The 17,844-nt window shown below is 40.9% G+C and overlaps 1 protein-coding gene across 1 annotated transcript in view; it reads right to left on the bottom strand.

Annotated features, from left to right (window-relative positions):
- Positions 1-5,052: 5,052 nt before the first annotated feature.
- Positions 5,053-17,844, bottom strand: part of SNX4 (sorting nexin 4) — a 34,045-nt gene continuing 21,253 nt past the window's right edge. The window contains exons 8-14 of the mRNA XM_035331203.1: positions 16,604-16,665; positions 15,074-15,139; positions 11,133-11,222; positions 9,812-9,911; positions 8,789-8,934; positions 7,322-7,436; positions 5,053-6,971 (exon numbers count right to left, since the gene is read on the bottom strand). Of these exons, the coding sequence (XP_035187094.1) occupies positions 6,924-6,971; positions 7,322-7,436; positions 8,789-8,934; positions 9,812-9,911; positions 11,133-11,222; positions 15,074-15,139; positions 16,604-16,665 (627 nt within the window). The 3' untranslated portion in view covers positions 5,053-6,923. The remainder of the gene's footprint in view (positions 6,972-7,321; positions 7,437-8,788; positions 8,935-9,811; positions 9,912-11,132; positions 11,223-15,073; positions 15,140-16,603; positions 16,666-17,844) is intronic.

The raw sequence follows: 17,844 nt of genomic DNA, 5'->3' as shown, positions 1-17,844 counted from the left end.
TGAATCTCTTCACTGGTGATTTCACCTCTCCATCCTCATCAAACCACCCAAAGGGCACACGGCCAGCCGCATCCTGCTAGCAGCAGGCACTGGCTGGCAATGCTGCCACCCTCCCTAGCTTCCCCTCGTCAGCTGCAGGGTGCGGAGGCCAATGTAGCATGCTCGTGAGACGGAGCGAACTCAAGGGCTGCATATCCACACTGGAATTCAGATAGCCTGGCTAAGCGAAGGCAGGCAGGCACCTCCAGGAGCTCAGGAAACGGGACATGAGGTGAGTTAACCCCGTCTGTGTGGCACGGGAAAGTGATTCCATGTCTGATGCTGATCCCAAAGATACCTCCTGAACAAATGCTTTACGCTTCTGAAAGCTGCAGAGATGCAGTTTTATTTAACTCCAGTGCGGGAAGTTCTATGCTCGATGTCAAAAGGAAATGTTTTCAAATTTAAAAGTAACATGAAACTGAGCAGCCACTGAGTTGCCTTGTAATCACAATCATTGTATTTGTTAGAAGGAGACAGAAAAAGGCCAGCTAAGCACCACATATTTAGCATTTTGAAGCTAAAAATAGCAGTGACCAAATCAGCTGGAAGAAGGAATCTGAACAGAACGGAAACGATCACCAGAAATTATCTGAGAATATTTTAGAGTGCCCTGAAACTGGAAAAGGCAACACCCATTAAAATCCCCATCGTGTCTTTGAGGAGAAATAGAACCAGGTAAAGTATTACGGAGTGGGGAGGAACAGTAAATCCAACCACGGGTAGGAATTAGAGGCTAGGAATGATCAGTTATCTATAAGAAAGCAAGGAGAAACCAATGGCCAGCAGAACTAGCAATGAGAACAAGCTTCGTAAGTAGTACGTAGAACAAAATAGAACAAAAGCATTCCCAGCACAGGCCCAGCACACCCCAGAAACAGTAGAGTTATTGACAACAATGCAAAGAAATCAAATGCATAGTATTAAAAAACATTTCAGTTCCAAAAAACAGACCAAAAAGCAGGTGGGACACAGCCATCGACCCCGTTAACAGTCAGTTCCCTTAGCTGTCACCTGCCCAAGTCCACTCCTCTAATAAACATTGAAGGCTTGGGAAAACATTTGGACAACCTCTGTTCACAGCCGCAGGACTCGGCGCGCCGGCAGGAGGAACTCGAGGACGCACGAAGGCGGCAGCACGGCAGAGACGCAGCCGGAGCTTCTCTGCAGCTCTCCCCCAGCAGGAGCTCCCGGGGAGCAGCTGGTGAGTCCAGAGAAGGCTCTCTCCTAGCAGCCCTGCAGACCAGCTTGCCCTGTTATTTGGCAGTCATCACAAGATGTGCTCAGGGAAGGTTTAACACTGAGAAGGATCTTAGAAGGGAGAATTCCTCACCTCTAATAATTCAGTTTAGATATGCAAAATCTAAGGATATTCTTTTGATTTCATTCTTCAAGGATGCTTAAAATAAATCATACTGTGTGTGCAGCCTTGCTCAACCATACCTGTGCCACAAGGAGGTAATTTCTCCCTAGTCATATCCAGGGTGCAGCCCTAGGGGTCAGCTCCTTGCATTAATGCATCTGCAGGTCTGTACAGCTTCTTCTCAAACCTTACAGAAGTCCTGACATGAGAGATCTCTGAACCACCAGTACTGATTTTCAGGAAGTCTCGAATTTGAGGAGAAATCCTACAAAACTGGAAGAAGACTAATATTTTGCCTATTTATAAAAACACATAATTAGAGAGATTGGATTATTATAGGCCTGTCAGTCCAAAAGTAATCCCTGAGAAAACAATAGTTGATGATGAATTAAAAGGGATCAATGCCAGTCATGTTCATGGAAAACAGACCGTGACGGGTGGATTCTGGTTTTAACAGCTCATAGTTTCCTTGACAGAGCAATAGCATCGATGTAGCAGCCACGCACAAGGAGCTCTTCCCGGCTGCCTCCTGCAGGCAGAAACACCCTCGGAGGGGAGCAGACAAAAGCCTCCCGGTGCTTAGCCTGGAAGATAAAGCAGACAAATGAGCCTGGAAGTAAAGCGTATGCTTTTAGCCTCTGGAACAACCAGCGTAAGATTTGGCCTCTGTCACCGAAGTGTTTCAAGGCTGGGATCAGAGAGCACTCTTCAAGAAAACCCTAATTCAAAGCAGCGTCGGGCGAGGGCAGCTTTCCCATTGCTTGCAGAGGCGTGCAGCTTACACGAACGATCACAGATTGCTCCTGCTGACCGTGCCCCCAGCACCCCTTCCAAGCAGTTCTGAGGATCGGAAGCGTGCTGCTAGCTCGGAAACACGCCTTTAAGCCCAAATCATTGCAGCGTTTGCCCCAGTGCCACGGCACCCGAGGAACCTGCCCACGAGCTTCTGAAGCTCCTGCAAGTCACCACGCGTGGTTAGCAGCATCCTGCAGGAACGAGCGAACTCCTCGTGCAGTCCTGCACGGAAACCTCTCCGGCTACACCCCCGGCCCCTGCGAAGCGGCGCTGGAGACCCACAAGAGGGCGGTCGGGGTTGCGTTTTCCTCTGCGCCGCATCCTTCCCCCGGCTCCCGGCGAGGCTCTCACCGCACAGGGCCGCTCCCGGTCCGCTTGAGGCTTCTCTGGGAGCACAGCCAGAACTGGGCTCCTCGTGCGCCACGGGATCTCCTGACGACAGACAGCGCTTGCTGAGGATGGACGAGCTATTTTATGACCCCTGGTCCTGGGATTTCCGTGGGGCAGCCTGCTTGGGTCACAGCAGCCGCGTGGGCCCCCAAATGGCACGTGTGATCACACTGGTGTTTGCAGGACTGGGGTCTCCACCAAGCGTATGCTGGGCCTTCAAAGGCAGAGGCATCTTCTGATATCTTGTATATTCAAAAACAATAATAAAAATAAAAATCAGAGAGATTTAAAAATAAACATAGCGCCAGACTGAAAATTAAATCTCTCCTTCCAAGCTGAAGAGATGTTATCATAGATGTTATTGGTGCCCAAATCAGCTTTGAGACCATGGCCACCACCACAAGTTTAATTCAGACCTGAGCTGACCATCATTAGTATTATAGGCAGTCTATTCATATCTTTGACAGCTCTCAAAATTTCCTTACCTGCTGTTCCCATTTCCTTCTCCCTCCCAAACAGGGGCAATGCAGCGCTGCTTCCCTGCTCTGCACAAGGCGTGTCACAGCTATGGTTGCTTTCCCTCTGTTCTCCTTTCCAGCTCTTCCACCAACCCCATCGCTGCTCTACATCTTACCTCTTCACTTTCTCTCTCCTCCTTACCCTCTCTGAGCATCTCTTCTCAAAACCTTATCTTTAAACGCTGCACCACCACTACCTGGAATCACTCTCCTCCACATCCATCAAAGAATTTCTCATTTAGCTACAATAAATAAATAGAAGATTGATACCCTCTACAAACAGTCAAAAAAGATTTCTTGAAAGAAAATATATGATCAGCCTACAGAAGCCATTCAATAGCAATCAAAAGCCAGCAACGTTTTGCCTCTACGCCTGACACTGCAGTGTCATGATTGCAAAATGCTTTCAGTGATGCTGTATCTTACCAATAAGTGTCAGAAAACAGCCGAGGAAGAATTGAGAAAGAAGTGTGTTTGTGTGTGTGTGTTGGGGGAGGGAGGGAGGCTGCTTTTGCTGGTGGTAGATAAGCATGTTGTACTTGATTTTGGCACTGCAGCTGCTACTCCCATTTAGCAGCCCTCATTCCAGTTGTTTCCTTTGTTTGTATTATTTCTATGGCAGCCCTCTAGTAAGGTTTTCATTGAGCAGATAAAGCTCCATGGGGAGGCACTAGGAGCAAACACAAGACAAGCTCCAGGAATGCACAGAACGTGAGAACAAAAACATGAATTAGACCATTGCCCTGCCATTGCAAGAAAACTTGGGGGCAAGGGGAGAAAAAATAAGGCAACTGCCTTCCTTGTAATCCTTTAGGGAACAATAAAGAGCATTTGTTTCTTCAACAAATATACACACAAGAATTTCAGTAGCAGGGAGAAGCATACAGGAGAACAAGGTCTCTCCCAGGAGGCAGTGCTCGCAGCCCAGCCCCATACTCCAAGAGCTGCTAAATTAATCCTGCTTTGGTGAAGATGTCAGATATTTAACATTTTTAAAGAGATAAGACCCTTCAGAAAACATCGTACCTTTCAGTTTCATCTGGTTCCCTTACCCTAGCTGCATTTCACAAGCAACAGTAGCCAGTAAAATGTGCTGACAAATCAAGGTCCTGCTAGTAGAGGGGAAGGCTGGGGACAGCACCACCACTGATAACCCCTGCCTGTGGCAGAAGTGACAGCTCTGTCACTAAGTCAGACTATCCATGTAGGTAAGGTGTTTTATATATGAGCATTTGGGAGACATGAAGTTGAAGCCGTCTACCTGGCTGCTGTTATTTTCAGGGCCCTCCACCAGTTTTTGATGTTTACTGGATAAGAGAAGGAAGCAAGCCAAGGCAGAGGGGCTTGAGTTACAGAAGCTAAATATGTACTGGAAAAATGCACACTTTGCGAGTGTGCGTTGTCATGTGGATTCTGTTAACCAAATGGAAACAGACATTAAGTAGATAATTTCCTCTTAAAAAGTGAAAAAAAATAAAAGAGAGGGAGGAACGCTCAGTGTTTACTAAGATCCACAAGTAAATGCATGCAAGACTGAATGCAACGCTAATCTGGAAACAACAAAAGTAAAGGGAATAAAGCTATTCAAATTACCCTTAACTAAGCTTTCACCCAAGTTCTGCCAAACAACACAAACCCATTTGAAATGCATATTCTCTTACCCAGATGACATACGTGCAATTCAGACAGCTAGTTCTGTTTGGGCAAAAACAAAGCAGGGATCAAAACCGGATAATAACAAGGATCTTATTTTGGATTTGGACGCTATGTTCTTCACCTAAAAGGTGAATCAACTAGTTGTGCACAACTTACCTCTTAAATTTTAAACCAAATTTTGGAGATTGTTTGAGATGACCAAGAACTGAACTCAATACAGTGGGCAACACTTGTCAGCACTGGGAAAATATAGCTTTTTTTTTTTTTTAAACAAAAACAGCATAACAAAAATATCAAAGAGCAATTTTATTTAGCTTATTGGCACAAAACTTACAAGATCTGTGTTGTTCCCTTCTTAAACTTAGTACAACTAGCAAGGGAAAAAGGCATACTAATACATTTATAGTAAGCTGTACAGCAAGTGGATTATGGAAAGAGGCACCAGAAAGATCTACCAAAAATCAAAGTGCATGAAAAATACCTACTCTGAGCGCCTCATGGTATTGTATTAAGGCACCACTCCTTTAGAAGGCTTACTGAATACGTCAAGTGTGCAACTTCTTGTTTGGAATGTAAAAGTCCTTCCACCTGTGTCGGAATTGGATACTGCAATCCTCTGAACAGAAAGAACACTTCTTGTCAACGTTAAATGGAAACCTCCTTCTGTCCATATCATCTCTCAGAAGTGTCATTGTCAAATGCTTTGAAAAAGCTAACATACACTATCAAAGCAACCAGTACATTACTTCCAGTTGGAGCTGTAGTGTACACCAGGTCTATGAATTCTTTACAATGATTTTATAGAAAAAATGCCACAGAGACAAAAGTGACATGGGACATGTCAAGTAGCGATATTACTGATAAATTACCAAAACAACTTCTGAAGACTTCCTGGAGTATTTCAAGAAAAAAAAGGATCTGAGTAGTGTTATAATCTGGAAAAATTAAATACACTCTCCAAGAGAACGTTACACAGCTTCCTGTAGGATTAGCAATCAAGTCTGATGAATTCCACGAGACTTCAGAAACTTTAAGTATGTAGAAAAAGCCCCATATTAGACAGTGGTAAATGTTTTTCGTAACTGGCAACATTTAATGCAAGTACCTGTAACTGCAAATCATGTTATACTGGTGATATAATGTTATAAACGTTACACACAGAAACATCCTTAAAAGAGCCAGACAGATACCTTGGTTCATTGTGGATTCTGTACATCACTGCTCTTGATTATTACAAAAATCACACCAGGCTTTATATTTCAGCATCTCCACTAAGGACTACTCATTTACGAGCCAAACCACTTCAGTTACAAGAAGAGGTACCACAAACCAGATTCACATCTACCGTAAACAGGTTCCAAACAACCAAACAGAAGTTGCAGAAGTTGCATCTGTTTCTTAACCAGTTTTGGCTTTGGCTTTGCTGCTCAGCTGGATCACCAGTTTCCTTAACTTGCAGGAAGAAGTTTGGTAAGAAATCAATGCCCATATCAAAACATAATTGGGAACCAGTAAATGCAGAATATTGTATCAAACCATTGTACAACACCTCTACTGTAGAGAGTTTCAAACATCTCAGGAGCTTGAGACTGCTTAACCTGACCTTTGGAAAAGCACATTTCTTTATGGACATGCAAAGGCATTTAAATATGAACCCTAGGCATTACGATTTCATTTTTTGTCCCTCCTGTGGTGTAAACCTCAAGAACACAACTGTGTGTCCTATTATAAAACCAAAGCACCCTTGAGCATTACAAATTCTAAACAGCAAGAGCTGAAAAAAGGGCATCTGGAAGTGATCTATACATTACAGAGCATGGTGTTTCACAAGCCGCAGAGAGAACAGCTCGGTTCATACTTTCTGGGATAACTTTCCCTACACCTTTGCCCAAGTACAGAGTTGTAGCTTTCAGTAACTCTTACCCCTGAATTATTTGCTACCACATATAAAACATGCCACAGTAGCGGCAGTCAGAGCTAAACATTTAATAACATAACCTTTTTGTCCTTTATTAACAATTACAATCAGAAGAAAGAAAAACTATTCACTCAACTCATTTATTTCATGATTTATATGTAGGTCATGTAACAACTTAACGTTGGTGTTAAACATTTGTGCTTCCATTCTCTGGCACTTGGAGGAGGAATTCATTTCCAGATAATCACATCTTGCTGAAGCATTCCTTTGCATTTGTCCAAACTTGAATTCCCTTAAAAAATAATAATAAAAAATTAAAAAGGCAAAAAATAGATGGAAATATAATTTGCTTGCAAACCTCATCAACAGACTTTTTTCCATGGAAGACTCTACAGAAAACCCCACAAAACTCCACACAAGAACAAGGCAGAGACCACACTGGAATTGGACCACACTGCCTATTATATATATATCGACATTAACATGTCACAGAGTTAGGGTAGGATGGAATATGTGGGAGGTTTTACGCTAGTGACTTCCAACCTTCTGTGACTGCAACGCTCCTAGATGCTGAAAGTTTGCATCTGATCCCCTGCTGACATGATATATACACTAGCCTAGCCTTTCACAAGCTAAACATACCTTTTTGCACATGCTAATCTGCATAACAGCATAGCTTATAAGAGCCTCCTTCAAATCACGATTCTTTTGCTCTTTAAACCGTTCGATGTCAGCCCAGGCACTTTTCACAAAGTCTCTGGAATTAAAAGCAACATTTATGTTAGTGTTTTACATGTTACAACCTCAGCTCATCTTCCTTCCTCTGAACCCACAGCAAGGAAGTTTTATATATGATAAAGCACTTTGTGTTTCAGTCAGCAAACCAAGTTCTGTATTTATTATGCATCCCACTGTGTTCTCATTTTATAATTGGCACTACTGCTTAATTCTCCATCTACTTCTTAAGATTTTTAAACCAGAACCAGTTTCCACAGGATTTTTTAAATATAGTAAGTATCACTGCCATAGAACCAGCATAATTCAGAATACACTTCTCAGATTTTCTCAGTGACAAAATATCTTTATGCTAACACTCAGCACACAACATTCCATGTTTCTATTTCGATTGTCAAGTCTGAATCTTGGTCTTTCCAATGTGAAAACTCAGTTGTCAACAGGATTTGAAACAAAGTGTAACAACATTTACAATGCAAATTTGACTTGGACAATTCAGTTCAGGAATTAATTTTGTTGGTTTGGTGATGTCTTCAGGTCTCCTTAACCAACATGGAAGTAGATTTCAGTAATTCATGGCTTTTCATTTGCGCTGGACTGTACAGACAAGGCAAGTATTCACTTGAAAATTGCTTCCAGAGCTACAAAAGCAGATCTCCAGTACTTCTGTCAAAATGATTAAGAAATAGCGTTTACTAAGTGTCTTGTTGTTTGGAACTGCTCATGAACTAGTCTTATCTTTTCAGCTCTAATCCTAACATAGCAGGAGATACCACATTTACCCCTTCTATTATACGATGAACATGTTTTGACACAAACACATTGCTTTAGGAATGCTAGTTCCTATTTTTCATATTTGCATTCCTGAAGAAAATCTCATTACAGCACTGAGAAGCAGTTACTCAAACACAGCTTGCCAGAACTTCTAATCTCTTTCACACAGGAGTCAGTTATCCCCCATATGAGGAGCTGTAGAATATTAACTCAGGACCCATACATATAAACCCAACTAAATACTGTATTTGAAGCAAATCAGCTTTTGAGTCTTAGGCTATTCAGCTGCAGACCTACAAGCCCACCTGCTAAACATATTACTAGCTGAACATAAAAGCAAGCAAGTCAGCCATTAGAGTGGGCTCAGTAACTGGGAAAGTCATCAGGTTTTACATAAGCCATACACTCAGACCAGAAGCTAACTGCATGTACTGTACTCTATTTCACAACTTGCAGCTGACAGGAGCTTTTATAGACAGCTCATAAACACCAAGAATATATTAAAAACACTTATAAAATGCAAACACCTTCAAGAGCATCCAGTCGATGACTTTTGCTAAGACAAGCCCCGTCTCCTTTGAACAAATCAAGCCTGTTTACCTGCCTTCCAGATTTTTAGACTTCAGTTGTTCTTCTCCTTCCTGTATCTGCTCTTCCAGAACCTTTATCTTGGCTTCCCTCTGCTCAGGGGTTTCCTGCCCAAACAGCTTGCTGGTCATCCCTTTCAGGGAGAATGTTCTCATAGTCTACAAAAAACAAAAGACACTCTAGATTTCGGAATTCTTGAGCAGAGCCGTGATATATCACATGATTTTTACCAGCATTAGGGCTTATTATTCAGTTCATTTTTGCCTTTTAACTACCAGAAAGTGGCACATTTCATTTCTTGAATGTCCCACAGATAGGTAGCAATTGAAGGTATGGCAGCTCACATTATATAGAGACAAGTGAGGGTGGAGAAGGAAACAGAAACTTGTATCTCAGCTTTTATTCCCAGGAACTCTGAACCCTTCAGACACCTTTAAGTAATTTGATGTTCAAACTCTTACAGCTTATCTGTGGATTAGACCATAAGCAAGTCATTCCACTGGCTTGGGTAAGCTTCCACCCAAGTTTCTCCTCAGACTGAGGTAGGAAAGAACTTAAAACCCTTGCATTTTACATGGTAAAGAAAAACCATGAAGTAGTTCTCCATAGGATGTCAATAGATTCAATAGCAATATTAAAAATTTTAAATACATGTAGTAGTAGTAAGTTTCTTAGCCATTGTCTTCCATACAAGACGAACTAACACCATGTATCAGTAATGTCCATGTTCCAAAACGCAGTGGAAGCCTTCCAGAAATCCTACCATTTTGACCTCTAGAGTAATTATTATTCTGCTCAGTTCCTATTTCCTGCAACCCTTTACTTGCTCTCTATCAAATTCTCTTATTGAACACTAACAGCTTATGTCACCAAGAACCAAGTTACTTCTAAACCTCAGAGGCCTACAGCTCACAGGATACTGCTTCTCGTAACCAGCGGCCAGCACGTTAGTGCCATTTAAATGTCACTCTAAGTAACTTGGCTCACACACACAAAAAAAAGGCATCTTGGAGAAGAAAATGGAAAAAGACTCACTCCTGTTGCCAGCTCTTCGCACTGCTGTTTCTTAGATGTTAGGTCCTGTGCCGCCATTTCCAAGTCATATTGCATTAATTCATGTTTCCTGCAAACTGCCCTGAAAAGTAAGTAATGAAAGATCTGTCACGTACTACTTTGTTTTGCTACGTTTCCCTCCATTTAAACTTTACAAATGGCAAAATGCTTTGTTTGGCAGGCAACATATTCAGTTATTTATCTAGCTCAAATTCAACAGCCCTATCACAGAATGCCTAACTCTGCAATTCCTATAGCTTGGATCAAGGTATAAAGGAAGTTCTTATTCCAGCAGCATTCTGCTCTTCTTTTTAGGCTCATTCCAAGACGTCCTCAGCAATATGAGCCCTGCCACCTACTTAAGTACACCATTGTAAAATAATTTTATTCAAAATACATTGGAGGAAAATCACAACTAAGACAAAAGGTAAACGGAGACAGAACATGTCACAGCAGCAATGCATCAGTCAATCATAAAATTCTTCACGTTTTATTTTTTAAATGAAACAAGAAACAGTGCTCCTAGATTCACATAGTGCCTTTCATCTGGAAAAGAGGCAAGTTTCCTCTGACCACCTGCAGCAAGTCCCAGTCCTGTGTGGGCTGATGAGGCTACATCCGTACTCCACTGCCGGATGCATGTTCATCTCCCAGGAGAGCCTACTTGTGCTCTTGGTTCCCTGACAGCAGCCATCACACTCGCCAACTTGATTCTCTACAGTATTACTGGACCTCTCCAAAAAGTTCAGAGCCAACCCAGGGAGAGCGTAACAGCACTAGGTGCAATCTTACAAGTGTGGATACTAAGGCAAGTTTCTTTACGCTGTAAGGGAGACTGCCCTATGAAGTCTAGTCTAAAACCATTTTTTTTTTTAAATCTGTGTTTAGCTGCACAGTAATGTACAAGATAAGTTACGCAGGGCACTTTGAAATCCACTGGGACTTATAACAGCTGTAGCAGCTTTATTTGGCCTATCTTTTAAAAGACAAAGCTTTCAGCACATTGGGGCACAACTAGCCAAGGAAACACCGTAACCAGAGGAGTAAACAGCATTATCTTCCACAATATCCAGATCTTACCATTTCCATCATTTCGCTTACTGACCAGCTCAGTTTTAAATTTTTATTGCCACCCACATAGCAATCAAATACATGTAAGCAAAATAAGAGGTAAGAACAGGAAGATTCCGTAACATTGAAATTTCTACTTCTTAGAGAGCAGAAGATACCAAAATTCAACACCAGCACAATATTAGAGGGAATCACGATAGTTTTCACTTGATCTGTATACTTCGGTACATACCGTAGTGCTTCTGCATAGAAAAGATACTCTTTCAGCTGATCTGCGTAATGTTCCTCTTCTTCCAGGATGTCATCAATAGAAGCTGCATATCTGGTGAAAAATGGGCATGGTCAAATAGGAATTCATTAATTAAACCTTTATGGACTGCACATACAAGTGAGGATGCCTCTTTGACAGAAAGGCCAGTCACAAAGTAAAACAGTGAAACACGCTTCTAAAAAGGGGTTTTCCTTCGTCCTTTGTTTTTAATTAAACTCTGAATCAGCTAATATAAACATTCCTGCAGGCCTGTTTCTTTGGTTGTTACTACAATAAATCTTTTGATGAGTACAAGACTTATCATAAGTTTCCCGCTGAAGATGAGGCAGTTTTTATTACAGGAAAGGAACACAATTTATTCCTTGTCTTCAGTGGATTGTCAACAGGCAGCACCAAGGCAAAAAGAAGAGATATGATGTAGAAGAAATCCTGCAAGGCTGAAAGCACTACAGCTTAGAAACACAAACATCATACCTTCTGAAAAGCAAAGGGGCAGTATTTAAAAGGCTGCTTTTATTGTTTGTTATTCAGCCAACTCATAAGCCTGAGAACAAAACTCATAGTGGCTGCTCTGAATGCCAAAACACTAAGTCCTTCGGCTCCTTGAAAAGGTGTTGCCTTGCCTGCTGTGAAACTCAGGCATATCAGTTCAGAGCAACAAGAAGTTTAAATCTGCCTTTTAGGGAGAAATTTTCAGAAGTGCAAAGGTTTTAATAAACTCCATAGCTCTTATACCCAGTAAGTTTCATCATTTAGGCTGATGTCTACTAGAAATGGGAAAAAGCACTTCCTTTTTCTAATTTATATTGCTGACTGAAAGTATTTAATAGGTTCTCACTAACCAGCATGACTCTGCTCAGACATCTGCAGGAACAGGCCCATAGCTAAGAGATGTGCACATCTCACTTGGCACAGTGACAAAAATGGGATGCTGCTTTAGTCAGCAATATGGAGCGCATACCGTTAGAGATGAACAGAATGAACGAGAGCCTATCACAAACACTGCCAATTCAGTTTGGTTTCTTGAGTCTGTGGCAATCCCTGGCACAGAAGAAATAAGTATTTCCACATCTACAGGCTCCCTGAAGTAAGCATGCATCCATGTTTGTCTAGTGACCAGACCAATGCAACCAAACGTTAGTTACTGCACCTCTTGCCTTTAAAGTTTGTGCAAAGTCCTTGAGTTCTTCAGTTTCTTCTGGTGCCTCTCCACTAATTGTCTCTAAGAAAGAAGTGGCAGAGTCAAGCTGAAAGGTAACTGGTAATATGACTTGGTAGAGAACAGTACAGTCTTCCTGCAAGTTCTAGAAGAAACAATAACGTCACTTAGATACTGGGAATCTAAGGGAGGTCTATGATCAAGACACTTGTACTGAACGCTGCTATCATCAGGCCCGCTGCCCTGCTCAGAAGAACTGCACAGGTTCTTCATACATTTGCAGAAGAACTGGAAGAATTGAGGAAAAGTGGTAGATGTGCTCATCTGTTCAAGGTATGATTTATTTATTTAAAGTCTGCAAGCAAGATAAGTTCCTCTGATGCTCTGTGAAATCAAAAGACATGGCGTACCCAGGAAAAGCCCTACCAGGTCTACTTGTGATATATAAGCACAATACCCAAGGTGACCAGCAACACTGGAACAGTTCAATTAGAAAGGATAAAAGAACAGGGAGAACAAGAATTCACATTGTGACTCAAAGCAAGGATGAAGTCCAAATCGTTGAAAACCATGCATATTCTGAAAAATCCTAAAGCCACACAGGTCATATGTGGCTTACCCTCTCTACTCTTAAGCTCTGAATTGTAATAATTGTAGTGTAGTGGTTAGATTTCCCAGGACAGCAGATGGACCACATTTCAGTTTCAACTAAGTTCTAAGTTTGTAGAACTGCTAGAGCTTGTATGTGCCAGAACAACTCTCCCACAATAAACAAACACACAAAACACATTACCTGGGCCAGACTTTAAAGACACTTAAGTTTGCTTTCAAAGTGGTAGTAATGCAAACTATATTCCTGACTGCTGAAGCTGAAATTTAGACAGTGGTTTGTCCAAAGCAGATAGTCAAACCGGGGAAAAAACTTAAGGAGAAACACTGTAGTAAGTACTGAAGGTACCCAGTATGTTCCACTCTTCATGGGAATCTTCACAACTAAAACCCTGTTTTAATTTAGACCGATTCCACCTGTAATGACAGTCCAGTTGATAAAGAGATAAAGGGTCACTCATTAATCACATAAAGGACAGAAGTCAAAGGTCAGATGCCTCCTTCATATTTTAAAGGTCAGAATTACAGTCATTCATTTGAACTTTCTCAGCATACTCAGTTGTTCTTACTAATCACTTCAGCAAGCCTCATCCTGTTATACAACATGCATCCAGAGGTACTTTGGGATGTCTTCTCTATATATTAATCAGTTTTATATCATCCTAAACAATAACATCTCAGAAGTTTAAATAAATAAATACTAAAGACTACAGCACATGGGGTAGATAGACAGTAATTAAATTTGGTTTGGAAGTTTATCAGGCAGCCTTCCTGAAGTAGCTTTCTGTTGCAACAAATCTGCTCAGTCCAATGTTATGGGAAGAGTAACTGCGCTGATAAGTTATACTTTCAAGAGATCAGTAATGTGACCCTTGACGGTAGGAGACTACATGAATCTTACAGCTGCCAACTCTTGACTGTCACGAAAAGATTACCGTTGTGCAAGAATGTCAGAGCAGAAGAGATGACAGACAATGAATGCTACCTCAGACATCACACAAAAAAGCTTAGCCAGAGTCACCACCATTACTCCGGATCTTCAATCCTAACCATGTCACAGAAAAACCTCTCCGATGTGTGGAGAAGGTTCAGCCTCCTGACTGAGAGGTCAGACCCACTTTAGTTGATTAAGCTTTTTCTAGGTGTTGACATTTAGGGTGATGCACCTCAGCCACTGAGAACCTGCTTGTGCCTACCCAGCTTTACTACATTACAGCATGTTTTCATAATGTCTTCAAGTTCTGCATATTGCAGTAGGTGCTGAACATTGCATTCCATCTCTACTTCAATTATTTTCTTCTGAAAGCAAAATGCATTGTCCATCTCTTTATTCTCACCAGAGCTTTCAATTTAGAAAAACATATATGGGAAGTATGTATATATATAAAGCAGTATCAAACAGCTTTTATCTGTTGTTGGAGTTGTTACTTTACAGTAGCACCTGATTACAAGAGTGGAATCGGAGTCATGAGAAGTTATACCGTTTCACTTACGGTATACAACTACCTGGAAAGCGAAAAGCATGAACCTAGAATAGCACTTCTGCGAGCACTCTGAAGTGTTAGACTCTTATTTTGAAGGCAGTGTTTCACGTACTCTGCCAACTGACTCTAGAGATGCAAAAAGGGAGGATTCTCTACTTTATTACATCCAGACAGTATTTGTTTCAAGAATCCATTAACATTTTGGTGCCGAATAATTAAATTTCTTAGCTTTGTGTAATTAAGTCCAAATCTATGTACCATCTACTGCATGGTACAAAATACCGCTATCAAAAACAAATGGAACTCATCAGGTCTGCAGTACATTAAAGTTGTATTCCACCAGTTTCTGGCATAGTAGCTTAAAAGAAAAGCTGGAAGAATTCCAAGCACTTCTACAATTTCAAAATAATAATAAAAAAGAAACCCCTCTGGTTCTCCTGAGACCTTTTGAGCTACTTAATACAGTACATGGATGCTAAAATTGTGCCTGCATCCAAGTCACAGAAACACTGTGCACCTAGAAACAATGCGCCCCCAACTTTCTCGGTACACTACTTGTATGCACTTTGGGGTTGAGGGAAAAGAGAGGAAAGAGGGAGAGTTCTACATCTGGCTTACATCAAGCTATCAGATATTCAGTCAGTACTTACACATCCATGTGGTGGCCAGCACTCTGCAACCCATCCCCCATCTCCTTTTCAATTGCACTCCACTCACTGTACGAAAAACAAACGAGAAACAACATCACACATGAAGGGTAAGGGAAGTTAATAAGCTGCATCCTGTATATAGTTTCTTTCCAGGTGACACCTGAATGGAAACTGCCTTCAAGTTAGACTTGGCCAAATTGTTTTCTTCCTCTAAGCAGCAGCACTGACAGTGTAACCGCAGGCTATTTAAGGCACTCTGTTAAACAACTGTCCCTGCTGCCTAAACTCATCCTCACAAACATGCAGAGCTTGAAGTTGGTTTTGAGCCAAGGGTCTTGTTTAAATAGCTAAAACTAAATGAGAGAGAGACTAGAACTTAAAGGAGAGAAAGCAAACTTTCTAAAACAGAATTTGGTCCACCTCATTTGCCAAGGAGAAACTGAGCCCTCCACACTTGCAACATGTCAGATAGAATCCTCTCATTGCAAAAAAACCAGAAGGTGGGATTTGATATTTGCAAGCCTTTTACCTCTTCTGAAATGGTTTGCTGTATGTTGTTTTCTATTTTTATGGTAGATTGCTGTTTAGTTACATTCATTAAAAAAAAAAGTCAGCTCATAGCTGCCTCCCGCCTCATTACTGCAACTCCCTATTCACACCGGGGAGACCATTTGGATAAAGTAAGAAACAGAGCTACAGTAAAGAAAGCAAGATACTTGATCTGGACACCCATGTACACTGCAAATTTAATTGTGTTCTCAACTTTGTGAAACTTTGAGACTTTCTAGTTATAAGAATTACACTGACAATTTTTTATACAAGAAAAAAGCTGAGGGGCAGTCCCTTCTATTACACATAATTTGTGCCTAATGTGTCTATTTTGTCCTTCACTTTTTCATAAACATTCCACTCTGTTAATGTTGACATTTGTTTGTCTGTGTTATTACAGAACTACACCTAATTTCACTTTAAAACCCCCAATGAGAAAGACATCTGCAATCCATTAACCCTGAGAATTAAATTTAGCACTTGAACAGTGTGTAGAAGCAGGAGGTTTCCCTTAACCAGAAGTTTAGATTCTTCAATTCTCCAGTGAGATGGAAAACTTGAGCATGCAATTCACTTATATAAATCAAAAACGATAGGCAAATTCACTTTAAAAAGGTACTAAAACTGGACAGATACAGTTGTTGGGTTTTAACTATTTAAAAGACCTCAAGGTTTTTCGGACAACACCATGAAAATAAGCAGTAAGTTACATCCTGAAGAAACAGGATGCAAATGACACAGACGTCTCAAACTTCTGGAATACAAAACAAAAAACCTGAAGTACTTAAAACTAAGCACAGCAGATCCAGGGAGAGATCACTGTATCCAACATACAAATCTCATTAGTTCTGCAAGACAAAGTTTTTCAAGCCAGACATTTAAATATTGCAGACGTTGTTATGTTTGCAAAGCAGAACCAAAACAAATTCACTACTCTCTCTCCATATACCTGTAAGCACACTTAAAAAATGAAAAGCTTACCTGAATACTCTTCCATAGTTGCCATGGACTTTATAGACACCATATAGCCGGTCTGCCACCCTCTAAAACATTTAATTTTGGTCATTGACAAAGAACTTGCGTTGTGAAAATCCATACATGAAAACCAAGTCTTAATATTTTTACACAGGTAAATAGGATAGGGCCTAAGTCTAGTCTAAGCTACTACTGAAGGAAAAGATCAACAGCATAAAATCTTTGAAGACTGAAGTCACAGTCGAGGCTGTAATGAAGAGTAACACTTGAAGTATTTCTTTGGAAGCACTCATGTACAGGGTATGTCAATGGAGACCACAAATAATCAGTTAATTCAATTTTGGATAAAAGATGTAAGACATCCTCCTTTACCTGAATAACGCTAAATTTATCTACACACTTGCTTATTTAACATAAATACAGCAAGACAAAAATCCATCCTGACATCATGACCGCAGGGAAAGCTTCACTAGCATTCTAACAAGTGACTTGATTTTTCCATCTAGCTCAGTGAAATGAAGGAAAGGAAATGAGCTATCCATTGCAGAGCTTATTGCTAGAGTTAGATATGTCATTTCAGCTGTTTGGAGAGTTAGTACCTACTGCAGCCAGTACTACAATGCTGGCGACAACATCAGAAAAAGGAGACCACATGTACAATTTGAAGTGTGACTTGTAATCCAGATAATGCTCTTGTAATTGTGATGTACCAAGGAATGAGACTGAAGTTGTGTAAGAGTTACAGAACTTGTTAAAGCAGTAAAAAGGAAATGTAAGCAAGTCACCCAATAGATCTCATGCACAGAGTCCTGAGAAAAAGGCACTGTTAGTACAACACCAGTGATTAATCCTCTCATGTACCTCAGTTCAACAGGGCAATCAATTACCAACCTTCCCCACAGCACGGTTTTCATCAAAAATTAAGTCTCTGTGAAGCATACTAAAAAGGCAGTATCATGCTCCTCTTTATTGGAATTGTGAATTCCTGTTTACTTTTTGTGTCTTTTTTTTAAAAAAAAATCTTCCATTGTCAACCCACAGTATATTATGCATGACATAGTTGTTCTCATCATTAAAAAGAACGTTATTCTTCAGAGACTGAAGAACAAGCCAAAAAAACTGTGCTGGGAAGCACACAATTCATACTACAAGTTCTGGAAAACAAAACACCAGAAAATGGTGTTTTGGGTCCCTTTCTAACCCAGACATCCAGCAAAAGCCACTTGCCGGCTGAGTGGACATCTTGG

Source organism: Oxyura jamaicensis, chromosome 7 (assembly GCF_011077185.1).
Source record: "Oxyura jamaicensis isolate SHBP4307 breed ruddy duck chromosome 7, BPBGC_Ojam_1.0, whole genome shotgun sequence".
NCBI classification, from domain to species: domain Eukaryota; kingdom Metazoa; phylum Chordata; class Aves; order Anseriformes; family Anatidae; genus Oxyura; species Oxyura jamaicensis.
Note: the sequence above shows the minus strand (reverse complement) of the source record. Positions and strands in the feature narration are given on the sequence as shown.